General features: G+C 37.3%; 1 protein-coding gene and 2 long non-coding RNA genes across 4 annotated transcripts in view; 2 read left to right on the top strand and 1 right to left on the bottom strand.

Annotated features, from left to right (window-relative positions):
- Positions 1-180: 180 nt before the first annotated feature.
- The window catches only part of LOC110048443 (uncharacterized), a 28,343-nt gene continuing 3,393 nt past the window's right edge, over positions 181-25,130 (bottom strand). Inside the window, exons 2-19 of one of the 2 annotated variants that reach the window (XM_089274132.1) lie at positions 21,943-21,981; positions 20,057-20,118; positions 19,094-19,160; positions 14,704-14,830; positions 13,652-13,680; positions 13,471-13,506; positions 12,456-12,494; positions 11,498-11,608; positions 10,045-10,238; positions 9,013-9,220; positions 8,284-8,576; positions 3,846-4,306; positions 3,501-3,703; positions 2,716-2,919; positions 2,473-2,544; positions 1,680-1,902; positions 1,113-1,363; positions 181-581 (exon numbers count right to left, since the gene is read on the bottom strand). In XM_089274132.1, coding sequence (XP_089130258.1) covers positions 465-581; positions 1,113-1,363; positions 1,680-1,902; positions 2,473-2,544; positions 2,716-2,919; positions 3,501-3,703; positions 3,846-4,306; positions 8,284-8,576; positions 9,013-9,220; positions 10,045-10,238; positions 11,498-11,608; positions 12,456-12,494; positions 13,471-13,506; positions 13,652-13,680; positions 14,704-14,830; positions 19,094-19,160; positions 20,057-20,118; positions 21,943-21,978 — 2,733 coding nt within the window. In that variant the 5' untranslated portion in view covers positions 21,979-21,981 and the 3' untranslated portion in view covers positions 181-464. Of the gene's footprint in view, positions 582-1,112; positions 1,364-1,679; positions 1,903-2,472; positions 2,545-2,715; positions 2,920-3,500; positions 3,704-3,845; positions 4,307-8,283; positions 8,577-9,012; positions 9,221-10,044; positions 10,239-11,497; positions 11,609-12,455; positions 12,495-13,470; positions 13,507-13,651; positions 13,681-14,703; positions 14,831-19,093; positions 19,161-20,056; positions 20,119-21,942; positions 22,109-25,130 lie in introns of those variants that run through there. The other variant, XM_089274133.1, reaches the window with a different exon arrangement.
- On the top strand, positions 13,500-16,622 carry LOC149102630 (uncharacterized). The gene is made up of 2 exons (XR_016202183.1): positions 13,500-13,566; positions 13,783-16,622. It is a non-coding gene; the product is annotated as an uncharacterized LOC149102630 (long non-coding RNA).
- Positions 22,102-24,661, top strand: LOC149102631 (uncharacterized). The gene is made up of 2 exons (XR_016202182.1): positions 22,102-22,205; positions 24,587-24,661. It is a non-coding gene; the product is annotated as an uncharacterized LOC149102631 (long non-coding RNA).

Below are 25,130 nucleotides of genomic sequence, written 5' to 3' on the forward strand. Positions count from 1 at the left end.
TAATACATGTGTATGTGCAAATTGGAAATGGAACAGTCTGGCCTAAACATTCTCTGAGTTCACCATTTAGAAGTGGTGGTACCAACCAAGACAACAGCAAAGGATATTTTTTTCCACAAGTGTTGATGTTAAAAACTGGTCTGAATCAGTTACTACTACTAGGCACATTACTACGAGGCACACTTTTATTTCTTTTTATTCTCTTTGAATATTTACATCTCTTATGGACAAGCAAGTAATTCTTGCTGACACATAAATACATTATAATAATTTATAGTATTATATAAATTTTGACGTTTTAGCTACAAAATTACATTGTACATATTTTAGCAACATGTTTTAGCTAGAAAATTACATGTAAGCAGATGACAAAGTTCTACCTTCCAAATGAATGTGATTTTAGTGTCAGTATGTGATAAGACAATCTTATGCATGCACTTAGCTCATCTTTAATTTAACATTATTTATTTGTTTTGGGATCTCCGCCGTTGTGCAGGAGACCTTCCTGGCGCTCTGGCTGTTGTCTGTGCTCCTTGTGTTTGCTGAGTAACTTTGACAGTGGTTACTGGTTTGCCTTGAATCTTTTAGAGGAGAAAAAAAAATTAACTGATTGCTGTATAGTATATCAGTTAGTATTACTAACCACCGACCACCATGACTCCTACTTGCTCCCACTTGCCAAGTCATGCAGGACTAAAATGGGAGCAAGGGGTAGGGGGTGCTGCCATTACAGTGGAACCTCGTTAATCCGGTCATCAACACGCCACAAAAATCTGGTTGTATCAAAAGGGTGGTCATATTAAAGGGGTTCTTTAAATAAGAAAATGACTGCTCTTAATAGCAAGGTGGCCGAACAAACAGGGTGGCCATAAAGCGGGGTTCCACTATACCATAATTGAGAGCTAACCAAAACCAGGCTAACCTGAACATTACGTAGGCGTCACTCACTCCATCACCATAATAACTCTTCAGGATCACGCTCACCTCTGTCTTAGACCTACTCTGCAGGTCACCTTGTTTCTAGTTTCAGTTTCTATAGCTTGACTTATAAACTAATAAAAATAATGTGACCACAGAGTATAAGATGAACAAAATAAGGTTCTGGATTCTACCTGCTGTAATCCTTGTACAACTTGAGCCTGTGTGTGAATCTGAACAGGGGTAGCTCCTCTTGGTGACTGGACGATAGTCGGTTGACATTGTATTTGGGTAGGACCTCCTTGTTGTGGGAACTGCACCATCTGTACCTTGAACTGTGGTTGTTGTAGTTGTGTTCTAATTGGTACTAATGGCTGGAGGTTTGTAGTGGTGCGGTTGACAGTGGATGTTAAAGCAGCTATTGCTGTTGGTGATGTTCCAGCCCCTAATACCAAAAAAATGTAAGTGGCCTTCCTTTGTAACTCACAAGAAAGGAACAATGATAAGGCAACTAAGCTACACAATCTGAATGTATGTTTTGTACTCAACTCCTTTGTAATGGATACCATATTGAAGCCCAACATGAACAATCTGAGTGAGGTTTGGAGATCTCCTCACCACTGTTTGTTGTTGTTATTGTTATTTTTTAATATTACTTATAGTGTGGCAAATACACCCGTAAAAGATGATGATGAATTAATTGTGTCAATTCTGTATTAATTTCGGATATGTTATTTTTGTTTATTCATATTGTCATTTACCTGCATTTATCTTCCTTTGCTGTTGTTGTTGCGGGAGTATAGGCCTTGTATTTAGTGTGACTGTTGTCATCCCTGAGGGAGGGGACAGTGGTGTGTTTGGAAGGATGGGTGTTGGTTGCCCAGCAGGGGTACCCTGTGGAGAGGTTTTTGTTTGGATCTGTGCACTGATGGCTGCCCCAGCTGCCGACTGTATGTGGGTAATTGGTACCAAATTACCTGGAATCTGTTGTGAAAGAGAAATACAAATCTCGTTTTGTGATCATTATTTTGATTGCAGTGTTAAGGAAGTGAGGAGGAGAGCAGCATAACAGTAAAACAAGGAATGGACTTTGAAGGAAAATTGTTCAGCATGGTGTAAGCTACTGCATGCAAAGTACGAAACCTTATGACTTTACAGAGGGCACAATATAGACTTGTTCAATCCCACCAACCCTCCACTATGTAAGCTCAATCTTGCCATATCACCACAATGAGAATGTTTCTCCTGACCCTGCCTGGTTAGAGTTGCAGTTCTCCACACACCATCAATTTTGAAACTATCCCGCATCCTCCCCATCAAAATGAGCAAATCCTGCTCCCGCTAAAGTATTTTTTACCCTGTATCCTGCCATTAAATTTTCTGTCATTCAACATCCCACCTCCAGTTTTACTCTTATCCTGCATCCCACCAGACCTACGTAGGACCCTCTTTGCAGTCACAGCAGATAAAACTGGTACCAGCAGGTGTTTGAGAGTTTTATGGTCTAGTGACAGATGCCCATTGTTAACACACTGTCATATTCAAGCTACTTACAGTGAATGTCGTTGAAGGAGATCTAGTCTGGTGAACTATTTGAGCTTGTTGTGTTTGAATGGCTGTGGTACCCTGTGGGAAACCAAAAACAAAAGTAAGTCATGAAATAAAAGATAATTTTGAGTTTTGATAATTTTGAAAATTACCTTCAGTTGATTGTTTAGATTGGTTTGTTTTTTCAACACTGAACAAGAAATTTCCTATCTCTGTGCGACCATGTAATATTCCCTATGTAAACTGTACCTGTAATAATGTAAGTGGCGTCCCTGGTGCTGGCTGTATAGTTTGATTGGCCGATTTCAAACCAGTTGCAATAAACTGGGTGGGTAATGGCCCTGATGCAATAGCCACACTGTTTGAGACCGGCACAATAGGCGTGGCACCAGCGACAGTGACAGTCGCACCTGCTGGGACGGTGACACTCATTCCTCCTGGACCAACAACTGGCTGTAAAAAGACAAATATAATCACATGTTGTGGGTGCGGCATGAAGGATTGGAAAAACCTGACGGCTTATCGGTGCCAGCACTTAATTCCTGTTTCTACTGTAGGAAGGGTCATGGAGTTTTGCTACGTCAGCCCCCTGGAGGAGATCCTAGTCCTTCACACAGGTTGCCCCTTGGTCAAGCTGCCCCTTGGTCAGGCTACCCCTACAAATCACCAGAACCCATTTACTCACCTGAGTAGAGAAGGGAATTGCAGGGTTTTCATCAAGGGCTGGGAACCAGCCAAGTTGTCTGGTTGTGAAAAATGATTTTGCCCAGACCATCTTGAGGAAATTTCTTCTCATAATGAAATTCATCACTCGAACTCATTCATAATTTATCAAGTTTGAAGTCACCACTGTGACAAAGTTGGGATATCTGATCTTAATTAGCACTGATTTTATTTCTCTGTGTTCTCCTTAGTTTTCACTTCGATTTTAATAAGAAGATATGTCAAACATTAAGACAATGTTCGACCAAATTTCCAAACTCCTTGCAGTTTGTCAAAAATACTTTGCAAAATGCCACTACAAAAATTATTACCTGCATGTAGGCACCTACAACACCTGTGTAGCCTCCACTGGGTGTGGTCGGTGACTGTAACGTGGTTGTAGTGTCCGGATGAGACACTCGCCTTCCTGTCGCTGGCACAGATTTTGTAATGGAGGAAGCAGGAACAGGTTTTACATTCGTGACTTGGAGAGTTGTTCCTGGCTGTGCTGTTGAAATGTACTGCGTCACTGTTCCTAACAAGTTCAAACTGTCATCATTCTTAATAATCACTACTAATAATGGCTGGCAATACAAGGAGCCCCACAATTCAACAACCTAAACATAGGGCAACTTTGTCACCCAAAGAATTTGCTAGGGGTATGACTAGCTACCTACCTGCTGTAGAAATCTTAGTTGTGCCACTCAGAGGTACACCAGTGCCACTTGAAACTGTACCGACCACTGTTCCCCGCTGCTGGAACATGGCCAGCTTCTGTCCGTACGTCCGGACATTTGACAGATTGTGGCTTTGTACCACAGGCACTTGAGACACCGTGCTGTTGCCTGGTAACGTTGTGTGTGATGCCATTGCCAAATTGTTACTTTGAATGACTGTCACTGTGTTTGTTGCTGTCGGCAGAGGTATTGCCACCTTTCCCTGTTTTTGATCTTGCATGTTTGCATTTACAGAAACTGTGGCATTTGATGTCTGCGTGGCGTTATTGGGTGCCTGTGAAGCCTGTTGATTGGCAGCAGCTGCAGCCATTGCTACCTGGTGCTGACCGGGAATATAGGTGCATATCTTAACAGACTTTCGCCCTTCCTCTGTGTACAAGTCTTGGAACTGTTGTAGATACCTATCACAGAAAAATCACCTGTCAGAGTTTAATTCACACTTCAAACACCTTGAAATGAACAAGACTAAAAGTCGACAAGTTGTATGTTACACGATGAGCATTCATGCTAACACCTAAAAAGAACAGTTTTCATTATTCTACTGAAAATTCAATATTTAATCAAAAAATTCCCCCTCCCAGAGAAAGACTTTCCAACAAATATTTCTTCTACTTTACGTTAATGAACAATTCACATCCTATTCAGGTTTTCAGTGTAGTTTTCATTAGATATAAGCATAAAGAAATACTAACAAATGAAGAAGCTAGTCATAAAAGGGGATAAGTGACGATTTTGGTTGCTTTTCTTTTTCCTTGCTCCAAATTAGCTGAATTTTTGCATGTGGTCTTCAATGTAATAGAAAAACGTGTTCCTGTATTTTTGCCGCTGGTTTTTGCTTCGCTTTATAAAGACGCCGCTAGGAAAACCAAGTGGTTTTTTGCATACGCAATATCCTGAAAACGAAGCAAAGTTTAGCGGAAAAACTACGGGACATTGCTAAACATACCTAAACAAAACTCTATGTGAAATTTGGAGCGTTTTCGACAAAGTTGACTTTTGATTAAAATACCTAACGCCCTTTTCCCGCCGAGGCTGCAAATAAATGAAGCCGGGCCTTTGTTATGATAAACAGAGCCGATCCTTTGTTATAATAACCAAGCCAAGCCTTTGTTATAAGTCGAAGTCTCGCCTCGGTTTATCATAACAAAGGATCGGCCCGCCGCGACCGTAGGGACTTTGATCTCACTTAGCAAGCAGCAAAATGTCAATTTCACGCAACGTATAAGCTCAAAAATGTTAATTTTAGGTCAAAAAAGGTTTAAATGTTGATTTCACGTTAACGCGTGACGACAAGGAGGTTGATTTCACTTAGAAACCAGCAAAATGTCAATTTCACGCAACGCATAAGCTTAATGATGTTGATTTCAGGTCTAAATAGGTTAAAATGTTGATTTCACGTTAACGCGTGACGGCAAGGAGGTTGATTTCTCTTAGAAACCAGCAAAATGTCAATTCCACGCAACGTATAAGCTCAAAAATGTTAATTTTAGGTCAAAAAAGGTTTAAATGTTGATTTCACGTTAACGCGTGACGACAAGGAGGTTGATTTCACTTAGAAACCAGCAAAATGTCAATTTCACGCAACGCATAAGCTTAATGATGTTGATTTCAGGTCTAAATAGGTTAAAATGTTGATTTCACGTTAACGCGTGACGGCAAGGAGGTTGATTTCTCTTAGAAACCAGCAAAATGTCAATTCCACGCAACGTATAAGCTCAAAAATGTTGATTTTAGCTCAAAAAAGGTTTAAATGTTGATTTCACGTTAACGCGTGACGACAAGGAGGTTGATTTCACTTAGAAACCAGCAAAATGTCAATTTCACGCAACGCATAAGCTTAATGATGTTGATTTCAGGTCTAAATAGGTTAAAATGTTGATTTCACGTTAACGCGTGACGGCAAGGATGTTGGTTTCACTTAGAAACCAGCAAAATGTCAATTTTACGCAGCGCATAAGCTCAATGATGTTGATTTCAAGTCTAAATAGGTTAAAATGTTGATTTGACGTTAACGCGTGTCGGCAAGGATGTTGGTTTCACTTAGAAACCAGCAAAATGTCAATTTCACGCAACGCATAAGCTTAATGATGTTGATTTCAGGTCTAAATAGGTTAAAATGTTGATTTCACGTTAACGCGTGACGGCAAGGATGTTGGTTTCACTTAGAAACCAGCAAAATGTCAATTTTACGCAGCGCATAAGCTCAATGATGTTGATTTCAAGTCTAAATAGGTTAAAATGTTGATTTGACGTTAACGCGTGTCGGCAAGGATGTTGGTTTCACTTAGAAACCAGCAAAATGTCAATTTCACGCAGCGCATAAGCTCAGTGATGTTGATTTCAGGTCTAAATAGGTTAAAATGTTGATTTCGCGTTAACGCGTGACGGCAAGGATGTTGGTTTCACTTAGAAACCAGCAAAATGTCAATTTCACGCAGCGCATAAGCTCAATGATGTTGATTTCAGGTCTAAATAGGTTAAAATGTTGATTTCGCGTTAACGCGTGACGGCAAGGATGTTGGTTGCACTTAGAAACCAGCAAAATGTCAATTTCACGCAGCGCATAAGCTCAATGATGTTGATTTCAGGTCTAAATAGGTTAAAATGTTGATTTCGCGTTAACGCGTGACGGCAAGGATGTTGGTTTCACTTAGAAACCAGCAAAATGTCAATTTCACGCAGCGCATAAGCTCAATGATGTTGATTTCAGGTCTAAATAGGTTAAAATGTTGATTTCGCGTTAACGCGTGACGGTAAGGATGTTGGTTTCACTTAGAAACCAGCAAAATGTCAAATCGCGCAGCGCATAAGCTCAATGATGTTGATTTCAAGTCTAAATAGGTTAAAATGTTGATTTGACGTTAACGCGTGACGGCAAGGATGTTGGTTTTACTTAGAAAAAAGCAAAATGGTAGGAGCCCATGATGGGCTCCTGAAAATGGTAATTTCACGCAACGTATCAGCTCAAAAATGCTGATTTCAGGTCAAAAAAAGGTGTAAATAAAAATAAAATGAAACAAATAAACATTTCAATAAGCACTTTTCCAAATACGGCAACGTCTTCAATGGCTAAAAAATCACGAGATAAAACATAGTTTTCGACAAACGCGATCGTAGCTTTATGTCACGCACCGCCATAACTTCCAAGTTGAAAATGCGCTGGTACCTCTTATGCCTGATGAGGATAACAACTTTGGTGGCTGTTTAGTTTTGGATTTAAGAGTTTGATGACTCCACGTGAAAACGCTCTATAAATAGGGCTGACAGATTAACAGATTAACCCTTCTGCGCAACGTACGGGTCTCCATACATCTGCATGTCCCCTGATCCCAGAAGCTCAAAACACTACAAATCATACCGATTTGAAATAAAATCAACGCAAACTGGATCACAGCTCTGTTACAATCGATCGCCACTTGCTGGCCATTATTATGTTTAAATCTAGTTACCAGTTCGAGAAACGTCCGCAGAACGTAATCGCAATGCATGCCGGGAAGGGTCTTTACACCTCGTGCGCGGGAAAACATGGCGGTTGATACAAGACAAATTTTATAAGTCTAAAACCAGTTCTCGCTTTCCAAACTTTGACGCTAGCAACGCTTGGCAAATGGGCCACAACTCACCAGAGGGTATTTTTCTTGGGCAAGAACTGCTCTTGGACTTTGCTACCTGGCTCGACCTGACTTCGAACGCCGATAACACGATTACGGTATATCAGCTGCCTTCGAAGTTTCAGAACACATTTTGATTCTTTAAAACGTGCTGATGACTTACGGGTTTATCGAGGCTTTATGATGCCTCTCAACCACCAGGTAGGCATACAAGGTACTTTAAAACAATGCTTAAGATATTAGTTGACAGAGCTCTAATGCGGCACATCTCTTTTTTGTTTGATGGCATTTCGTTTGACGCTCGATCGATTCACGTGTTGTGTTCACGTCACAATAACCGGTGTAAACAATCCGTTCCCAGATTTCCGCTCTATACGCTGTGGGATTTGGTTTTGACTTCATACACTATAAACAGTCTGCCCGTTTGCTGTTCAACAAATAAACTCCTAAAGACAGGGCTAGGAAAAGCCAAGTTTTTTGCCTACGTTTTAACTCGAAAACAAAGCAAAAACCAGCGACAAAAATACAGAACCACGTTTTTCTATTACATTGAAGACCACATGCAAAAATTCAGCTAATTTGGAGCAAGAAAAACGAAAAGCAACCAAAATCGTCACTTATCCCCTTTTATGATTAGCTTCTTCAAATACTTTTTGCATTAAGTGCCTGGGAGCTAGGAGGTCTGGGAGGTCAAGAAGGTCTGCAATGAGAGGCAACAAAAATTCTGTAAATGAGCTTTAGCAGTAATACTTTTGTCTGGCACTCACTTTTGAGCTCCAAGTTTACTTCCAAGGAAAAACTGACACGCCTTCCCTGCCTTGCTGGAGTCTGAGGAGTCTGCTGTTGCTGTTGCTGCAGCTCCTTGTGAATTACTGGTGTCCTCTTCAAGGTATAGTTCACCTAAGTACTGCAAGTCTGTTGGACGGCGTCGTATGGTCACACGGCAGAAGTAATTCCTGTTATTGGTCTTTTCTCCTTCCAGTGTAACCTCTTGCACCTTTTCTGGTGTATTGTCAACTGTCATCTTTGGGCGCTCAATCATTTTGGAATACAAGTCCACCTTAAAAAAAATATTCAAATCAGAATTAGCAGTAGTGAATGGTAAATGTGAGACCTTGTAAGAAGGTGAGACTAGCATTTTCCCTTGCAAGCCCAAAACATTTTTATTTCGTCAATTGTGAGACCCACAGTTCAAAGTGTTTTAAATGCAAGCTTGAAACATTCAGGTTCTCGAAGTTCAAATGTCATTTAAGCTAATATAATAAGGCTCACAAATTGGTACTAGGAGACTTTCTTAGCCTTGAAAAAAAATCAAGACTCCAAGATAGCTTTGTGAAAAAATCAGAGTGAGAGACACACATTACCGCTAAAAAAAAAAAACAAGACTGCGAGGCCGGTGAAACTCAACAAAAATTTTGCAAGAATAAATTCACCATTTCTAGTAATAGGAACATTTTCAAAAGCCACATGCAAGATGTATATTTATCACTACTTACATCAACTCTTGAAGGAGAAGAGAGGTGTATAGGCTTTTGCCGCCAGGTGTCTGTTGTCTGCGGTGTCTTTGCGAGACGTAGATTGACAGGTGGTTGTGGTTTCTTGTAATTTGACAGAAAATCAAGAACTTTAAGCTGTGTTGGTGCATTTCCCAATGACATCAGTCCTGTCCTATTACAGAATGCTTGTGAGTGTCGTCTAATGCTCCTGTGACATAAAATAGAACGCATGTCTCTCGCATGGCTCAAATTCATTAATGTTTGACCCCTGCCAGGAATGTCCATCATCTTTTTACGCGAACAACAGCCAAGTGTAGAGGGTCGTACAAGCATATTCTTGTGATACGTGATCAGCTGAATTTATTTTTCGTGAAATGTGAATTTAGGAAATTATTCTTTGTGATCTGTGACCTAAAGGTTTTGTGTGACCCATGAGGAACTTGAATTACTAGCCGATATTCGTGATTCCACCACTCTGTTCGACGTGATTTTGAGATTTGAGACCTCCGAATGGTTAGAGTCATCTATCAAGTGTGACTTTGCAATATTTAGCCTAGACCTAGCCTTTCACAATTTTGCTTTCTTCAAACACTCTTTCTGGTGTAAGAACAAGTTATCTTACTTGATAAGTATCTTACTCTTAAGATACTTATCTTATCTTAAGAGTATCTTACTTGCTTATTTTTGTGATTCGAGAAAACAAAATTTTTATATCTGTGATCCATGATCCTCTCTTTTTTTTTCATTTGAGAACCGTGCCAGAAGCGCCCCTTGGACGACCCTCAAGTGCAGCAGCCGAGTGGTTAGAGCATTAGACTTGAAATCTCTGGAGGTCATGAGTACAAATTCCATCAGGGGGAGTGGTCAAAAGATATTATTTATTATAATTACATATTATGACACAGATATGGGGTAATTCTAATGGTAGTCAATTTAGCAGTAAACACCCTTACATGTATACAACACTAACACACAACTCACAGGTGGAAATCGTTCAAGGGGGAAGGGTGGAAGAGCAATTGGTACACATACCTCCTAATACCAGGGGTGTGAAACTTGTTCTTATTGAATTGCAGCTGATTTGCCACTTGTGCAACCTCTATGGAAGGATCAAGGCACAGTGGACCTTCTGTTGCCAGTAGCAGCTGAGACTCTAGCACTAATTTACTCTCTTCTGTCCAGTCAGGAGACTCCTGCGTCATAGCATTTATGTCACACACAAGGGTCTGACGAAAGAAAGATGGATGTCAGAATCAGTGTTTACGTTAGTATGCCAGCTCCGACAATTCAAGCTGTTTCCCACCTCAGAAGCTTAAGAAAGAGAAGTAAAGATAAAAAAATTACCTAATTTGGCTATCTCTGATACTATACTTTACACCATGCCATAGAAATGAAAGCCCATCAGAAAACAAGAGAGCTTTTGTACACTCAACCTCCCCATCGTGCATTGCAGTGATGGTGTTGGTCACTGTTGTTGCTGTGGCATGGTATAAAATAGTTAAGCAATACTTTCTCATGGTATACTGTGGAATATCCCACTTCTCACTTGTATTTTCTTGGTACACCCACTCACCTTTGGCAAGTATAAGGTATACAGAGAAAATACAAATGAATACTGGGATATTCCATGGTATGTCGCTCGAAAGCATTGTGTAACTAGTATCTATATGGTTGTCCCTCATGAAGAAAAAATTTTTCAGACTTTTCCACAAAGGCTTTTCAGAGACAAAGGAACATCTTTCTTGCTGACTACAATAAGAATGATAATGATAATGATAATGACAATGACAATGGCAGTGACAATGATACTGATAATGATAATGATAACGATAAAAGTATCTAAATGGCTGTCAATCATGACGAAAAAATTTTTCAGACTTTTCCACAAAGGCTTTTCAGAGACAAAGGAACAAATTCCTTGCTGACTACAATAAGAATGATAATGACAACGACAATGACAATGACAATGATAATGATAATGACAATGACAATGACAATGACAATGACAATGACAATGACAATGACAATGACAATGACAATGACAATGATAATGATAATGATAATGATCTAATGAAAAGTATCCAGTTTCTCTGGTTTTTCTCTGACCAAAAAGGAGGTCTCTCAGTCAAACAGAGGTGTCTCTTCTGGTGCAAGTTTCTACATTTATATGTGTTAAAATCTGTGCTGCGATCCAATTTTACCCTTGGTACCAAATTGTACCAACTTCAAGGGTATTATTGATCTACAACATCATTCTATATTTAGCCTCCTAACTATATTTGAGCCCTTCTCACAGGGATATTATTTTATACTTATAAAAGCCCTCCTCTTCCAATTTGTAATGGTGTTGTTTCGTTCTAGCACGAAATTAATGCCTGACGTTTTTATGCGACATGACGAAACAATGCCTTACGTAATTAATTGGTACGATTGGGTGTGTAAATATTGTTCTGTGTTAATGTACATTAATCCCAGCATATGTTACCTGGTAAGTGGGCCGGAGTAAGACATAGTTGCTGTCATAAGTGCTTCCTGTAGGACTGTGTCGATAATCTCGCACTTCAACAATGACACAGCCACTATAAAATATGTTTGCCTGAAAGGAAAAATAAAGACAGTTGTCACAATCATGACAAATGATTTTCACCTGAAAAAGAAAACATAACATTATTGGATATCTTGAACAAGAGTTAAAACAGGAAGGAAGCCAAGGTGGAAGCCATTTACAGCTGATGTGGCAACAGCTTACAATGTTAGTCCTATTAAGAAGACAAAAAAAAGAGTTCAAATTTTCACTCGGGAAAACTGGCTACAGATTTCACAACATACTTGGATTTCACAGCATACTATTTTTAATTTTATAAGTCTGTCAAATACAGTCATTGTTTTCTCTAGACTCCAACCTGGCTGTCTATATTTCTGGTTCCCACACTCACTCCAGCCCTTTGGGGCCATGACGACATCAAGTCTACTCTATTTCAAAGCATCAGCAACATTAACCTTCTTATCCATGCAAATGTAAATTCAAGTGGAGACAGATGATCCATCTTAGAAGAATTATACGTCTGGTAATAATGGAAATCCTACTAATCCGAAGATTACAATCTCTTTCCGCCCTTTCCCTCTGGACTCATCTCCTAGACATATGACCAGACAAACATAATAATATTGGGAGATAATGCCAAAACGGCACTAAACTCAAATTGCCTGAAAAAACAAAACTAATTTTTTGATTAATTAACTATCTCAGTCAATTTTAAGCTTAAAAGTTGTTCCTCCTCATAAACCATTCAACTCACATTTTTTCAATTAAAATTTTACAGAAACACCACTCTATTTTTTCTAAAATTTTATTATTTCAACAAAGAAAAATAGAAGAAAAGAGTTATTTTTATTTAACTTCAGACAAATAAGAAGATAGGAAATGTATTTCTGAACAATACCTGTGATTTTTCCAACAGATCAACCAGGATAGGAGGAAGCTGAAAACCGTAAAACAAACATCAAGGTGTCAATTCCATAGTTTCTAGGATGTTTAATTCTGTCATTAATTAGAGTTATCCACACATACTTTGGGGTGTTAAGTCAAGAAAAAAGCATGACTGGAGCTAATTTGGTTAGAAAATTAAATTTTACCTACAGACTATGGGGGTTAAACATGACAATGAACTGATCAAACCAAGCTTACAAAACAAGACTGTTATTTTTACAGATTCCTTTCAACATTTTCAATGATCACCTCCATTTCTGTAATGTTCGAGACCCCTGGGATTTTAATCACCGTAGTGAGGAACTTGGATGCTTACTAAGCACAAAACATTGAATTCCACTGGATAACAAGAGCTTTGACTCTGAATGTAATTTTTTTTAATAACCCTTTATCTTATTTATTCACTGGAAAAAGGTAACATACAACACAATTTCAAAAAAAAATTACAAAAAATGAAAATGTAACAACTTATGAAAAGAACTTGCCACTAGTGAAAATAGCCAACTGAAAAGATCTACAAATTACAGTCTTACAAACACTCACAAGAATAGAACAAAACAAAAGTGCTCTGATCTAAAGAGTAACAAGGTCTCAAATCTTCTTTCTGTCTGTCCCAAGCTGGTATGAATGTAAAATGGAGGTAGAAAATGGGGGGTGGGTGGGAAATGGAACGACAACAGACAGTGGTCAATGGGTAATGGAAAGTTGGTTCAGTGCAGCAAATCATATTACATTGGTAATTAAAAAGACTTAGTATATTTAGTTTATTACAGAAAACATCATATGGGGGTGACTAACTTACATGTAGAGGATATCTTAATTAAATAAAGAAAAAAGACTGACAGAGGTCTCCAATTGGACCAATAAAAGTGGCTGTAAAAACTACAGTGTAGGTGGTTGTGTTAACATGGTGGCTGCCAGGATGAGTTCTACATAACTGAAATTATAAAAATCACTTCTCATTGTACCTCTTGTGCATCAAGGTAATCCAAGAATTCAGACTCCTGTTTATCAAAGAATCAAACAAACATATCAATCCATTGCATGTGTTTGATATGTATATGGTATGTACATTTTTATACTCTGTCATATTAAAAACAAAAATCTGTGACATAGTGTTTTTCACAAAACTTAAAGTATTTGACTTACTTCATAAGGCAGCCGTACAGTTTCCGAGTCTGTGGAACCAAAAATAACAGATATATGAGGCTGAGTGATCAGACATCCCTCTCAGCAAACTGAAGAAACTTTTAACTTTTAATTCTTTGTCTTTCCTTTAGAACAAGGCACTGGGGATTATCACAGAGAGCCCCACAATAATTTTGATGGGTTTGTATGGTTTGCATAGTGGTAATTAGCCCCAACGCACATGTTTGACATTGTTAGTTATGTCACTGTAGTTGTTCCATGTTTCTTTGTAACTATTTTGTTTCTTTGTCCTCTTGACTGTTGTTGGTATTTTATTCCCTTTTAGCCTGGGGATGGGGCAAGGGATTCATAAGGTACCTGCTCACTTACTCTCTCCTCTCTCTCTCCCTCCAAAATTGCATTCCTTGGCCCTGAACCTGATAAGGGTGGACCATTTGACTTTTGATGGGGGAGTGATGTGGTACGGGCACAATCTTTTAAACCCTTTCATGCGCTAAGAAACTTTTTTTCTCAAGATGACTGTGTATGCATGATATCTTTTCTCCATGTAATATGATTTTTTTTCCGCTTAATGTGGGTGAATTTTGTTTTGGATGCGGTTGTGTGCATGCAATTTTTTTGGCACAAGTGTACTTACAGGATACTTTTTTTTTCAAAATCATCCACCCCTCCCTCAGAACTTGAATGGTCCACCCCTAAGTACACTTTCTTTTTGTTTCAGGTAAATGAAAACAAACAAGTAAGACAAACACTCCATAACAATAATGGAGAACGGGAAATTGAATGCCTGAATGAAACAAATTATCTAAATATTATTAATATCTCAAAAAATAATAACGGCTAGTATGTGATGGATCATTACTGATCAAATTTGCTAGCCCAAATGAAAATAAAGTTCCAAAAAAGTAAGGGACACTGAGGCCTGCTGGGATCATCTTTCACTTCACCAAAACAAAAAATCACCAGCATGTGTCAATCTGTTTTCCTTTGTTTCTGTTTCTGTTTTGTTAAACATTGTTATAATAAGATTGTTTACCAATTTATTACTATACCTGCACCATTCTTGTCTTTAAGCATCAAGGAGTAACCCTCATTTCTTGGGTACAACTTTACAACAAGAGTTGAAAGATTGTCTTGAAGAACAACTTTCTCCAACAACCGCACTCCATGACAGAAACGCTACATAGAAAATAATTTAAAATGGTTATTAATATTTAGTACATCCATCTCATGTTTTAAGCATTTTGGAATTTGAAGGCAATTAGCATCCAAATAACAATTTAAATGGGGAATTAAAATTCACAAAAAAAATTGAAGATAGCTGACTCTAGTGTCTGAATAAGAAGCACCAAGACTGGATTTTAGTGTTTGTAATATCTAGTTGACTTGGATGCAGAGAGTTTGTTCGTTATAAGCTGGTTATAATTATTGTCATAATTGTACATGTATGTGCTGCATTTGTTTACCTAACGACAATGCCGTTACTAACAGAAAGTCCCACAATGTTGTTTACAGAATTCAGATGTTTTTGCTAACAAAATTTCTTACGTCAGTTTTGGATTGCTGTAAATCCTTAATTTTATTGCACCAGCTTGCTCAGTCAAGATCAAGAATATTGGCTTTAGTGTCTTACCACCTGTTTATGTGAACTCTGCTTAATAATTCTCATTCCATAAACACACAAAACATTTTGTCAAATATCCCAGCACCTTGACCTTCTTGTCAATAATCAATACATTTTATATGGTCAACATTGACAACTTCACTTTGACTTGATTTTTCTGGAAATAGCTAAACTACCATTTCCACAGACAGATGATTTGTTTACCACAGATCATCTGTTTATATTACTAATACTTGTTAATTGAATAAGATGAAGGCTTTTGGCTTTTACTGATCAAATCAGGATATGGAATATCAGTGGCACCTTGGAGATTACAAAGGAAGGTTAAATTCTCTTCTCAGACCAATAACTGCCACTAAAAACATTTTTCTCTCACAACAAAATCATATTTAGCTAAGTACAAGGTGGTAAAGTCATGCAAACAGAAACACAATAACACAAAAAATCCATCTAGATAGAGATAATTAGTCACTGCTACAATTTATAAATATCAGCCAATAATGGTAGACGGACTGCTATAACAGCAGTAGCAGTTGAACTTCTAACTGCAAGCAGACATTGTTCCTAACCTGCACTTAGTTGTGATCCTAGCAATCCTATAAACACTGCTTAACATTGTTAACCTCCAATCGGTAGCCTCTTATTGTGCCTCCAATGCTGTCTGCTTCTTTTTTATTATTATTATTATTATTATTATTATTATTATTATTATTGCGTTCGACAGAATGCAGTTCTTATCATGTAATGCATAAAAATTTGAGATCTGTGAATCTATCTATCTATCTATCTATCTATCTATCTATCTATCTATCTATCTATCTATCTATCTATCTATCTATCTATCTATCTATCTATCTATCTATCTATCTATCTATCTATCTATCTATCTATCAGGGGACACCAATTTGGCCCCCCCAAAAAAAATTCTTCAGGGGTGAATGATGTCATGTTCATATGCTTTCTTTCAAGTGTTGTGCAATATTGTGGACTTTCGAGTGCTGAGGAAGCTCATTGTGGACTGTAGCAGATACTGAAGTTGTTTATTTAAAGTTTGAAGTCAGTGTTAATGGTAATGGCATTTAAAAACCTTTTAGACATGTCTTTATGAAATGTGTACAACTTTTCAAGGCAGCTTATTGAAGACTGTAGCGGATAAGTTGTTTATTTTAAAGTTCGAAGTCAGAGTTAATGGCATTTAAAAACCTTGCTGACATGTCTTCACGAAATGTGTATGACTTTTTGTATGAACAGAAAGCTGTAGTTTGGCTGCATGTTGTGTACCCTCTTCTCTACGACCGAAACCAATGCTACTTTTGCTGAATAAATCAAAGGAGGAAATGAGTTTCACTTCACTGCCTAGATTTCTGTGCACAAACTATGTAACATAAACCCAACGAAAGTGTTTACATAGGATTTGAGTTCAACTCCCACAGGGTTGCTTTGGTACACAAACATGTCCTCCGTTTCATTGTTTTGGAAGTGAAAATGCCCTGTAGCTGTTACCCAAAGCCCAGGCGATTCAAAGTTGTGTTTGTAAACAAAATAATTGTCCTAGTTTTGGTACTAAAAACATGTCGTCTCGCATACCGACGGAACAAACATGGTTGGTGTCGATTTACACGGTCAGTATAAAACACACACTGTGGACTGCGGACTGCGGACTGCTGACTGTGGACTGCAGACTACAGACTACAGACTACGGACTGGGTATAAAACATAGATTTATGTATAACATTACACAATACATGTATAAACGAGATCACACCCTCGCGTATGCATGTGCTTTGCGATCAATTCATTTGTTTTTGCCCCTGCTGAAGGGAGACCAATTTCGTTCCTACCTAACAGCTCAGGCACAAAATGCTTTCCCTAGAATTTTTGTCTTTTTAACAGACCAAGCCTACCAAAACTCGAACGCACTCTTTAATCTACACTTACTACTAGTTATTATTAGTAATAGTAACTAGACCAAGTGGAGTTCAATTTAGGGAGTAATCGCATGAGTAATTTCAAAATCAGACAAGTGCAAAGCGTGGGGCCAATTTGAAATTACAAGCACGATTACTCCCTGAATTGTACAACATGAGGTCCAATGACAAATTAATCGTATCTATTAGTGGGAGGCGCGGTGGCCTCATGGTTAGTGCGCTCGTCTCCGGATCGTGCGGTCCGGGTTCGAGCCCTGGCCGGGGACATTGTGTTGTGTTCTTGGGCAAGACACTTTACTCTCACAGTGCCTCTCTCCACCCAGGTGTAAAAATGGGTACCGGCGAACTTAATGCTGGGGGTAACCCTGCGATGGACTAGCATCCCATCCAGGGGGGAGTAGAAATACTCCTAGTCGCTTCATGCTACAGAAACCGGGATAAGCTCTGGCCTGATGGGTCACTTGGCTCGCATGCAGACTTAACCATAACAAATTTTGGAATTAAAAATGTCTTTTGGGAAGTTCTTTGAGCAAAAACGTATGTAGCATATTTCATAAGATTTGAAAACTATAGGAAAAATTGCAAAGATAGCCATTAAAGCAGGCACAATTGACATGCAAATCACATGGGTATCTAATTACAGGTGTCTAATTACAACAAGTTCAAATTGGATACCTGTAATTGGACACCCACGTGATATGAAGTTTATGGAAGCAATTGAATATGGCCCATCCAACTTAATTTCAAGGACAGGGAAAAGGACAGGGAAAAGCAGTGGAAGGCTATTTATCCGACCAATACGTGTTTGTTTACTTTATACACGGACGCGATCTGAGCTCATGCGTGATCTGGATCGTTTGGAGAATAAAGTTTGGATCTTTCCAAGAAGAACAGAGCTGTTCCTGCAGTTTGCGTAATTGCTGCACTTTTAGTTGATTTAATGAATGACCAAGTTTCTTTGCTACAACGAAAGGGCATCGCAGCAAATTTGCATCAACCATTTGACAACTTTACCGCATTGAAAGTAGTTGCCGATCGATGTAGGACTTTTGGGAATAACGCTTTTATTCTCTGCCACTCGTTGTGACTTTGATTCTCAACGTTATTTAATGAAGAGAGCTTTACAGAATTAAAGTTCTCCCTGACTAATTCTGTCTTCTTTAGTTAATTTGGATTCTTGTAGCATTTGTCAGGCAGCTCTCTGGTTGATCGCTGGTTAATCTAGACTAAAACAAATCATTGCTGATCGGTTTAAACACAGTTTTGTCTTTTCAGAAGGTGTTATTCAATGGAACAGCTTTTGCTGTTTGTCTGCTGGCTACATACTGCACTGTACACAAATAAATTCATTTGAGTTAGGGAACAGTACTCGTAAACTTTTTAGCTCTTTTTGATGGACATCATTTCCTGCTATCACAACGATCGCGTGTGGAACACACGAAAAGTGAGAAATGTCAATTGTGTTTTTCGCACCAAAAATTTACGCTCTAATTCACATTCCTGCAAGTGAAACAAAACGACCTCTCGTGACTTATGTTGTTTGTGCTTGCTCTCGTGACTTCATCGCTCGAATTCACATAAGGGAGATAAATAAGTTAAGGATTAAGAAAAGGTCGACTTGTGGCAAGTCTACTTTAAGACAAGCTTGGCTATAAGCTGAGACCTTAAACTTGCGAGACATGATAGTGGGCAAAAGTTTTCACAAAAAAAATCAGAAAAATATCAGCCATATGTGGAGACCAACGCTTCTTAACAAAAAGTTACTTGAATATCCATTCAAGAAAGTGTCCCTCTCAGAAACATGTTGAAAGTTATTGTGTAGAATAAAATCACACCCTTTAGAAACAATGAAAGGTTTTTATTAGTTGTAAATAATTAGCCAATTAGTACCTTGTCTTTAGGAGCCCCTTCGCATGATTCTATGTAACAATCCAGAAGACGATCCTCCAAAGACTGCCTAGTAACGGAAACAAACATGCTCAATTGAGCATGCTTTAACAAAAATATGTAACCGTGGACAACAAAAAAATTCAAAGTGCCAGCTAGTTTGAGAATGGGTCACATACGCCAATAATGAAATATGGGCGGGTATGTTGCTTTCTGCAAATGAACCAAAGACAATTTGGATCGTACTAAAGGCATCTGCTATTGAGTGTCCATCAATACCCTCAATTGATCCCCTCGATCGACATCTTGATCAATACTCGATCGACATCCTGATCGATGCTTAGACAACACTTTATCGACACTTGATCAACAGTCGGTTGATAGTCGGCCGAGTGTTGACTGCCTCTTATGAATCGATCAAAAATTAGTTGACTCTTGAGCGACTGTCGACTGAGATGTTGATGGTGTGTCAATTGAGTATCAATCGAGGGTATGGATCGACACTCGACCGCAGATGCCTTTAGTACACATGATCCAACAATTTAAAGTTACTTAACAGAAGCAACTGTTCATCTCAAGGATCCAGGGTCAAGATAGGATAATTATGGATATTCACAATTTTCTGCAACAACAGTGACAACAGTTTTTTTTTTTTTTAAACAACCCTGATTACTAACCGGGAAATTAGATGGAGAATATAGTGCAAAACTATTGCACTGATGTGACTTAAGTTCATCAGAAACATGTTGGTTTCAAGATGGGCTGAGATATTAATAAACCTGGCTAATGCCTCATCTCAGCACATGTTTTAAAAGCTAATTCATCAGAGGTACATGTATGCATGTTCCACAACCACTAGATTTGACTTTGGAAACAACATTACATAATAAATGTAATAAACTTGTTGTTTGTCACCACACAAGATTTTAAAATGCAAAATACTTTGTACATGTACGTCAGTCATACCATTTGCCAGAGCTTGGCCTCTTTCTTTTCAACACTCTACGACAAGCTGAGTTGATCACCTCCTATGAAATCAAATGGTGTAACATTTATGTGTTGAAATACAGTGGCACACATAAAAAAATTTAGTTTACATAATCGACAGCATTGAGTTTTACATTAGGCACTTTTGAACTCTCCCAGACCATGTTGAAATAAAGATTATGTAACTATGTATGTAGATTTGCTTACGTGTTCACACGAGGCTATGAAAAGATGTTAGTGGGTATTTTTTTCTTTCCTACAATAAAACCAACAAAATACTGATATGATGATTCACGATAATCATGAAAATAACACATCATGCAAAGTGACTTTATGGCCAATCAAAGTGCATATTATGTGACCAGGTACATTTATAATAAATTGTGAAGAGAACATTTTATGGTAAGATTTAAGAGGTTGCCTGTTGGGCATAAAAACAGTGGAACCCCACCGTACAGACACCTCATTAATATGGCCACCTCGTTATTACGGCCACTTTATTCTGGCTCGAACAAAAGCTCAGTCAGTCATTTTCTTACTTCATGGAACCCTTTAAGATGGCCACTCTGTTGATAGTCAACCAGATTTTTGTGACCCAATGGTGACCACATTACCAGGGTTCCACTGTCAATTCAAGTGAACTCATTTTCTAGAATCAGAAAAAAATTTGGAATGAAATGCCTATATCTTTAACAAACTTCCAAAAAATGTCTTTAAGAGGAAAATAAAACAAATACTTTTTGAAATTCTAGCTTCAGAAGACTGTTATATTGATCTTTCAGAAATCGTTTAAAAAGTAAAGCTGAATTTATTTTCCTCTTAGTATATATTCATTAATATTCAATAGTATCGTTTTAGTGTATCTGTAGTCTCTCGTCATAACTGTTGTTAATTATTATTTGTAATGCCGTTAGTTTATTAGTTGTCTCTAGTCATTGTTGTCAATTTTAGTCTCTTTAGTTCTCTTGTTGCCTTCAGTTGTATTTAGTTGTACCTAGTTGTATATTAATAATTCGTGTAAACATGACCTGCCTAGATTAGCTCAGCTATCCGGGGGCATGTTATAATTGTAATTTTAATTTGAAAACAAAATAAAATGTATGTATAAGTATGTATGTATATATAACAACATTCGCTAACCCTGAGTAGTGCACATAATCAGCTGGAAAAGCCATCAAATTATAATAATTATGTCCTTGCCCAAAACTGGGTTCTTTTCCTCTATAGCAGTTAAACAAGAGCACACACCACACTACAACAATAATTGCATTTGTGATTAAGTTAATACTATTATGATACAAACAATCCTAGATCAAGGAAATTATATTGCTCCATGTACAGTAAGACAGGGTCTAAATTGCCATTACAAAACACCCATGCATAACAAAGTTCTTTAATTTACCACTTAATAAGCCTAATATACCAGTCAGTTCGAAAGTTCAACATCCCCCCCCCCCCCTTAGCAACAACCCCCTGGGCATTTGACATCTTGAATTTTTGTTTCGTCAAATTTCCATCAATACACAAAGAACAAAGACAGTATATTCAAAGTGTACAGTGTTGTCTCGTGATGGATTCTAACTTGTCCATGACTTTGATGCTAATTTTCCCCTACCTCTCCCATATGGCATAATGTGCCCCACCCCGATAATAACCACTGAGGTCAAATTCCCCTCTCCCACCCCTTACTGGGACAAAAATTGTCAAATGCATGTTGTACACCCAGGGGGAGGGGATGTTGATGTCTCTATTTGATCAATACTTAACTTTTAATTCCACCATGTGTGTACACTGACTGTAGTTTAGAAAAGCACAATACATAAAATGTAAATATATAGCTTCTCCTAAAACCTAATAAAACTAACCTGAGGCTTGGAACTCTCAAAATTCAGTCCAATCATTTTCTACAGGGACAGAAAAGAGTTCAATTTTTAGTTTTTTCCCCACTATCTAGAAACCACAACATAGTACTTCATGTAAACAATTCTAAGTGTCTCTAAAGCAAACACTGAAACCCAGTCTTTCTGTGAAATCATTCTCAGCCTGGGAAACAGTCAACAATATCATTGATACAGTTGTGAAACGTTTAAGCGGACAAAATATTGAAAACAAGCCTTGCTTTGAAGCTGTGAGTTGGTGGAATAATTTCTTCTCTTTTAGAAGCTAGTAAGCCTTTATATTTATAGTAAAGTATTCCCTCTTCCAGTTTACAAATGGACATATCCATATTTAGCTGGTCAAAATATTAAAAATGCTTACCCAGAAACAACGAATCAGTGAAAAATAGGCTCCATTGCATCAACAACAACTAAATTAAGGGAACAAGCTGGACTACATATTACAAAAATTATAATCATGGCAACATGGTTTTGATATGATGACAAAATATGATCAAATAAATCACCACATGAATGGTACATAATATGCCTACATTTTCTACGATGTTCAAAATTGTCAAAACCATGAAAAATATGAATCATACAACTACAGAGGAAAGGTAAAAACCCTGAGAAAACTTATGATTACTTAATTTAACAAAAAATCATTAACTGCTTGATAAGCTTCAGACTGAACGTAGTCTTCAAACATCTGCCGACTTGCAGTCACAATGGGCAAGCTGATTTGATATTCAGAAAATGTGGCTTCTTAGTATAATTAACCATAAGAAGGTGCCACATTTCCCATCAAAATAATTACATTTATACACTAAGAAAATAAATATGTTCAACAAGTTATTTATGGCCAAATTTTGACGTTTAAAAAATTAGTGTAACCTAAAATTTACCCAAGATGTTATTACATGGTTTTTAAGTCCTAAGTTGTTGACATGGTCGATAAATTTAAAAAATAATTGTGGGCTATGAACAATTTAATAAAAATTATTATAATGCTTTCCAGGTGAAAACTGGAAAAAAAAAATGATATGATTGTCAAACTTTTCCTGTATTTAAACATATGATTAATATTATTTTGTGTTTCAGCAAGTAGTGCTATGTACAGTGTAACAAGGTGTTTTTGGAATCCTAATTTTTTACACTAAATTTGCAATATGTTATTTCAATTAACTACTCTTGACCATCGAAACTCAAGCATCAACAAGCAAATATACTGCATTATTTTCCACACATATATAACTTACTATTAAATGAAATAACATAAATTTACAATTTACAGCTCAGCAAAGTTTGAATTTTTTTAAAAAAACAAAATTCTGACCATTAAGATACTAGGCAATAAAAATTGTTGTTTTTCCCTTTTGCTTGCTATTCAACACCTGTAAGTATTAATTAAATGACAATATCACTTCATATTTCAGAATTCACACAATTGCGAACATTTGAAAATTTACAGTTGTACATAAAAAAATGTGAGATGGTTCAACACAATTGGTTTATGCTGCCTATCTTTTAGCTAAAAAATGCACAAAGAGCACTAAGCTGATAGAGTTTCAGTTTAAATTCTTACATAGACGTGTACCAACCAATAACTTTTTATTTAGAATAGGTCTACAGGGCGATGAAAAGTGCAGTTTTTGTCACACCTCCTCTGAGTCAATAATTCATCTTTTTTGGTCATGCCGCCAAACATCTCACTTTTGGAATAAACTTACTGAATGGCTGAAAAACTTAAATTTACTTCCTAGAGATTATGCTTGGACAAATATTACTGCTTTGGGTCTGAGGCCAGATATCTCTCAATTTGCGCTTCTTATAAATTACTGCTTTCTCTTGGCACGATATCATATGGCTCGCTAAAACAAAAAATGATCATCCAAATCTTACGCTTTTCATATGCACACTAAAATTACAATATGAGATAGAAACAAAAAGTGGAGACACGAAGAAATGGAAACCTCTTACAGGATATATGAGGATTTAATTAATATTTTAGATTATATTTTCTGTAGGGTTATCTATCTCCTACCCATTAATCTATTTCTAATCTCCTGTCAGATGCATAACTCATTTTACTTTTAATGTACCACATGCCTTTGGTCTGTTTTTTTATGTTTCTGTATTACAACCTCAAGCTGTAACGATAACTAGCTATTTTTCTTCTCAGTTTTTTTTTTTTTTCTTTGCCCCTTGTTGTCACTGTATTTCTTAATTGTGTAAGTCATGTAACTGTATTTGTTAGTAATGTAAGTCGTTTAGTTATTGTAATTTAAATAGTGTAAATAATTAGAGCAATATAATGTAAATAGAGTTAGTGTTGTAAGTAAGCATTGGTTTCCCTTGTGTTATTGCAAATAAATAAATAAATAAATAAATAAATAAAAAAACACAATTGGTTTTGAAAATTTTACAGAGTCATTCTTGAATCAACGTCATACTCAACTGTTGCGCTTACTCACACACTTACATACCCAATGCTAATGCATGAAATAAATAAATATCCTTTGTCCCCTGGGGTAGTAGGATTAATGTATTTTGTATTTTATATGTTTATTATAATTTTATCTTGTATTTTTAAATCATCATGATGTCTTGTATTTTAATATATTTTAAGTCCAGGGCCCCTCTGGATATCAGCCTCGTCACTGAATGGGCCACCCTGGCTAAATAAAGTTTACCTTTACCTATATTCAGGTGAGCTGTTAGTTATTTTCTTTGGGACTCTGTGATGGGAGGTAGTGGTGAGTTGTGTTCTCAGAACTTAATATTTGCTTTGGCTGGTTAATTACTAAACTGGACATTCATAAATTTGACTTATGCAGACCATGTTTACAGAAAACAAATACTGTGAAATAACTTCATGAATAATGTGATCCAGCAGCCTCTTTCAAATATACAAAACTTAATTCTCTTTTACGCAATTAAAATCTGAATTAATCAAAATTAACATTTAGACATCAAACTGAAAGGTCTCAAAATTGCCAGTCTTTCTCCTTTCCTTGCACTCCATTTTTTTAAGGTTGTCAAGGTTACACCTCAGGCAACAACTGTTGTCACTCATTTTTGCAGCCCTTCACTTATTTAACTTTTTTTAATTATTATTTCAGTGGTGAGACTTTGACGAGCAGAGTAACCAGATTAAATTAGCAAGGACAGGA

The sequence above is a fragment of the Orbicella faveolata genome, unplaced genomic scaffold (genome assembly GCF_042242905.1).
Source record: "Orbicella faveolata isolate gen_17 unplaced genomic scaffold, um_ofav_v1 contig_35, whole genome shotgun sequence".
NCBI lineage: Eukaryota > Metazoa > Cnidaria > Anthozoa > Scleractinia > Merulinidae > Orbicella > Orbicella faveolata.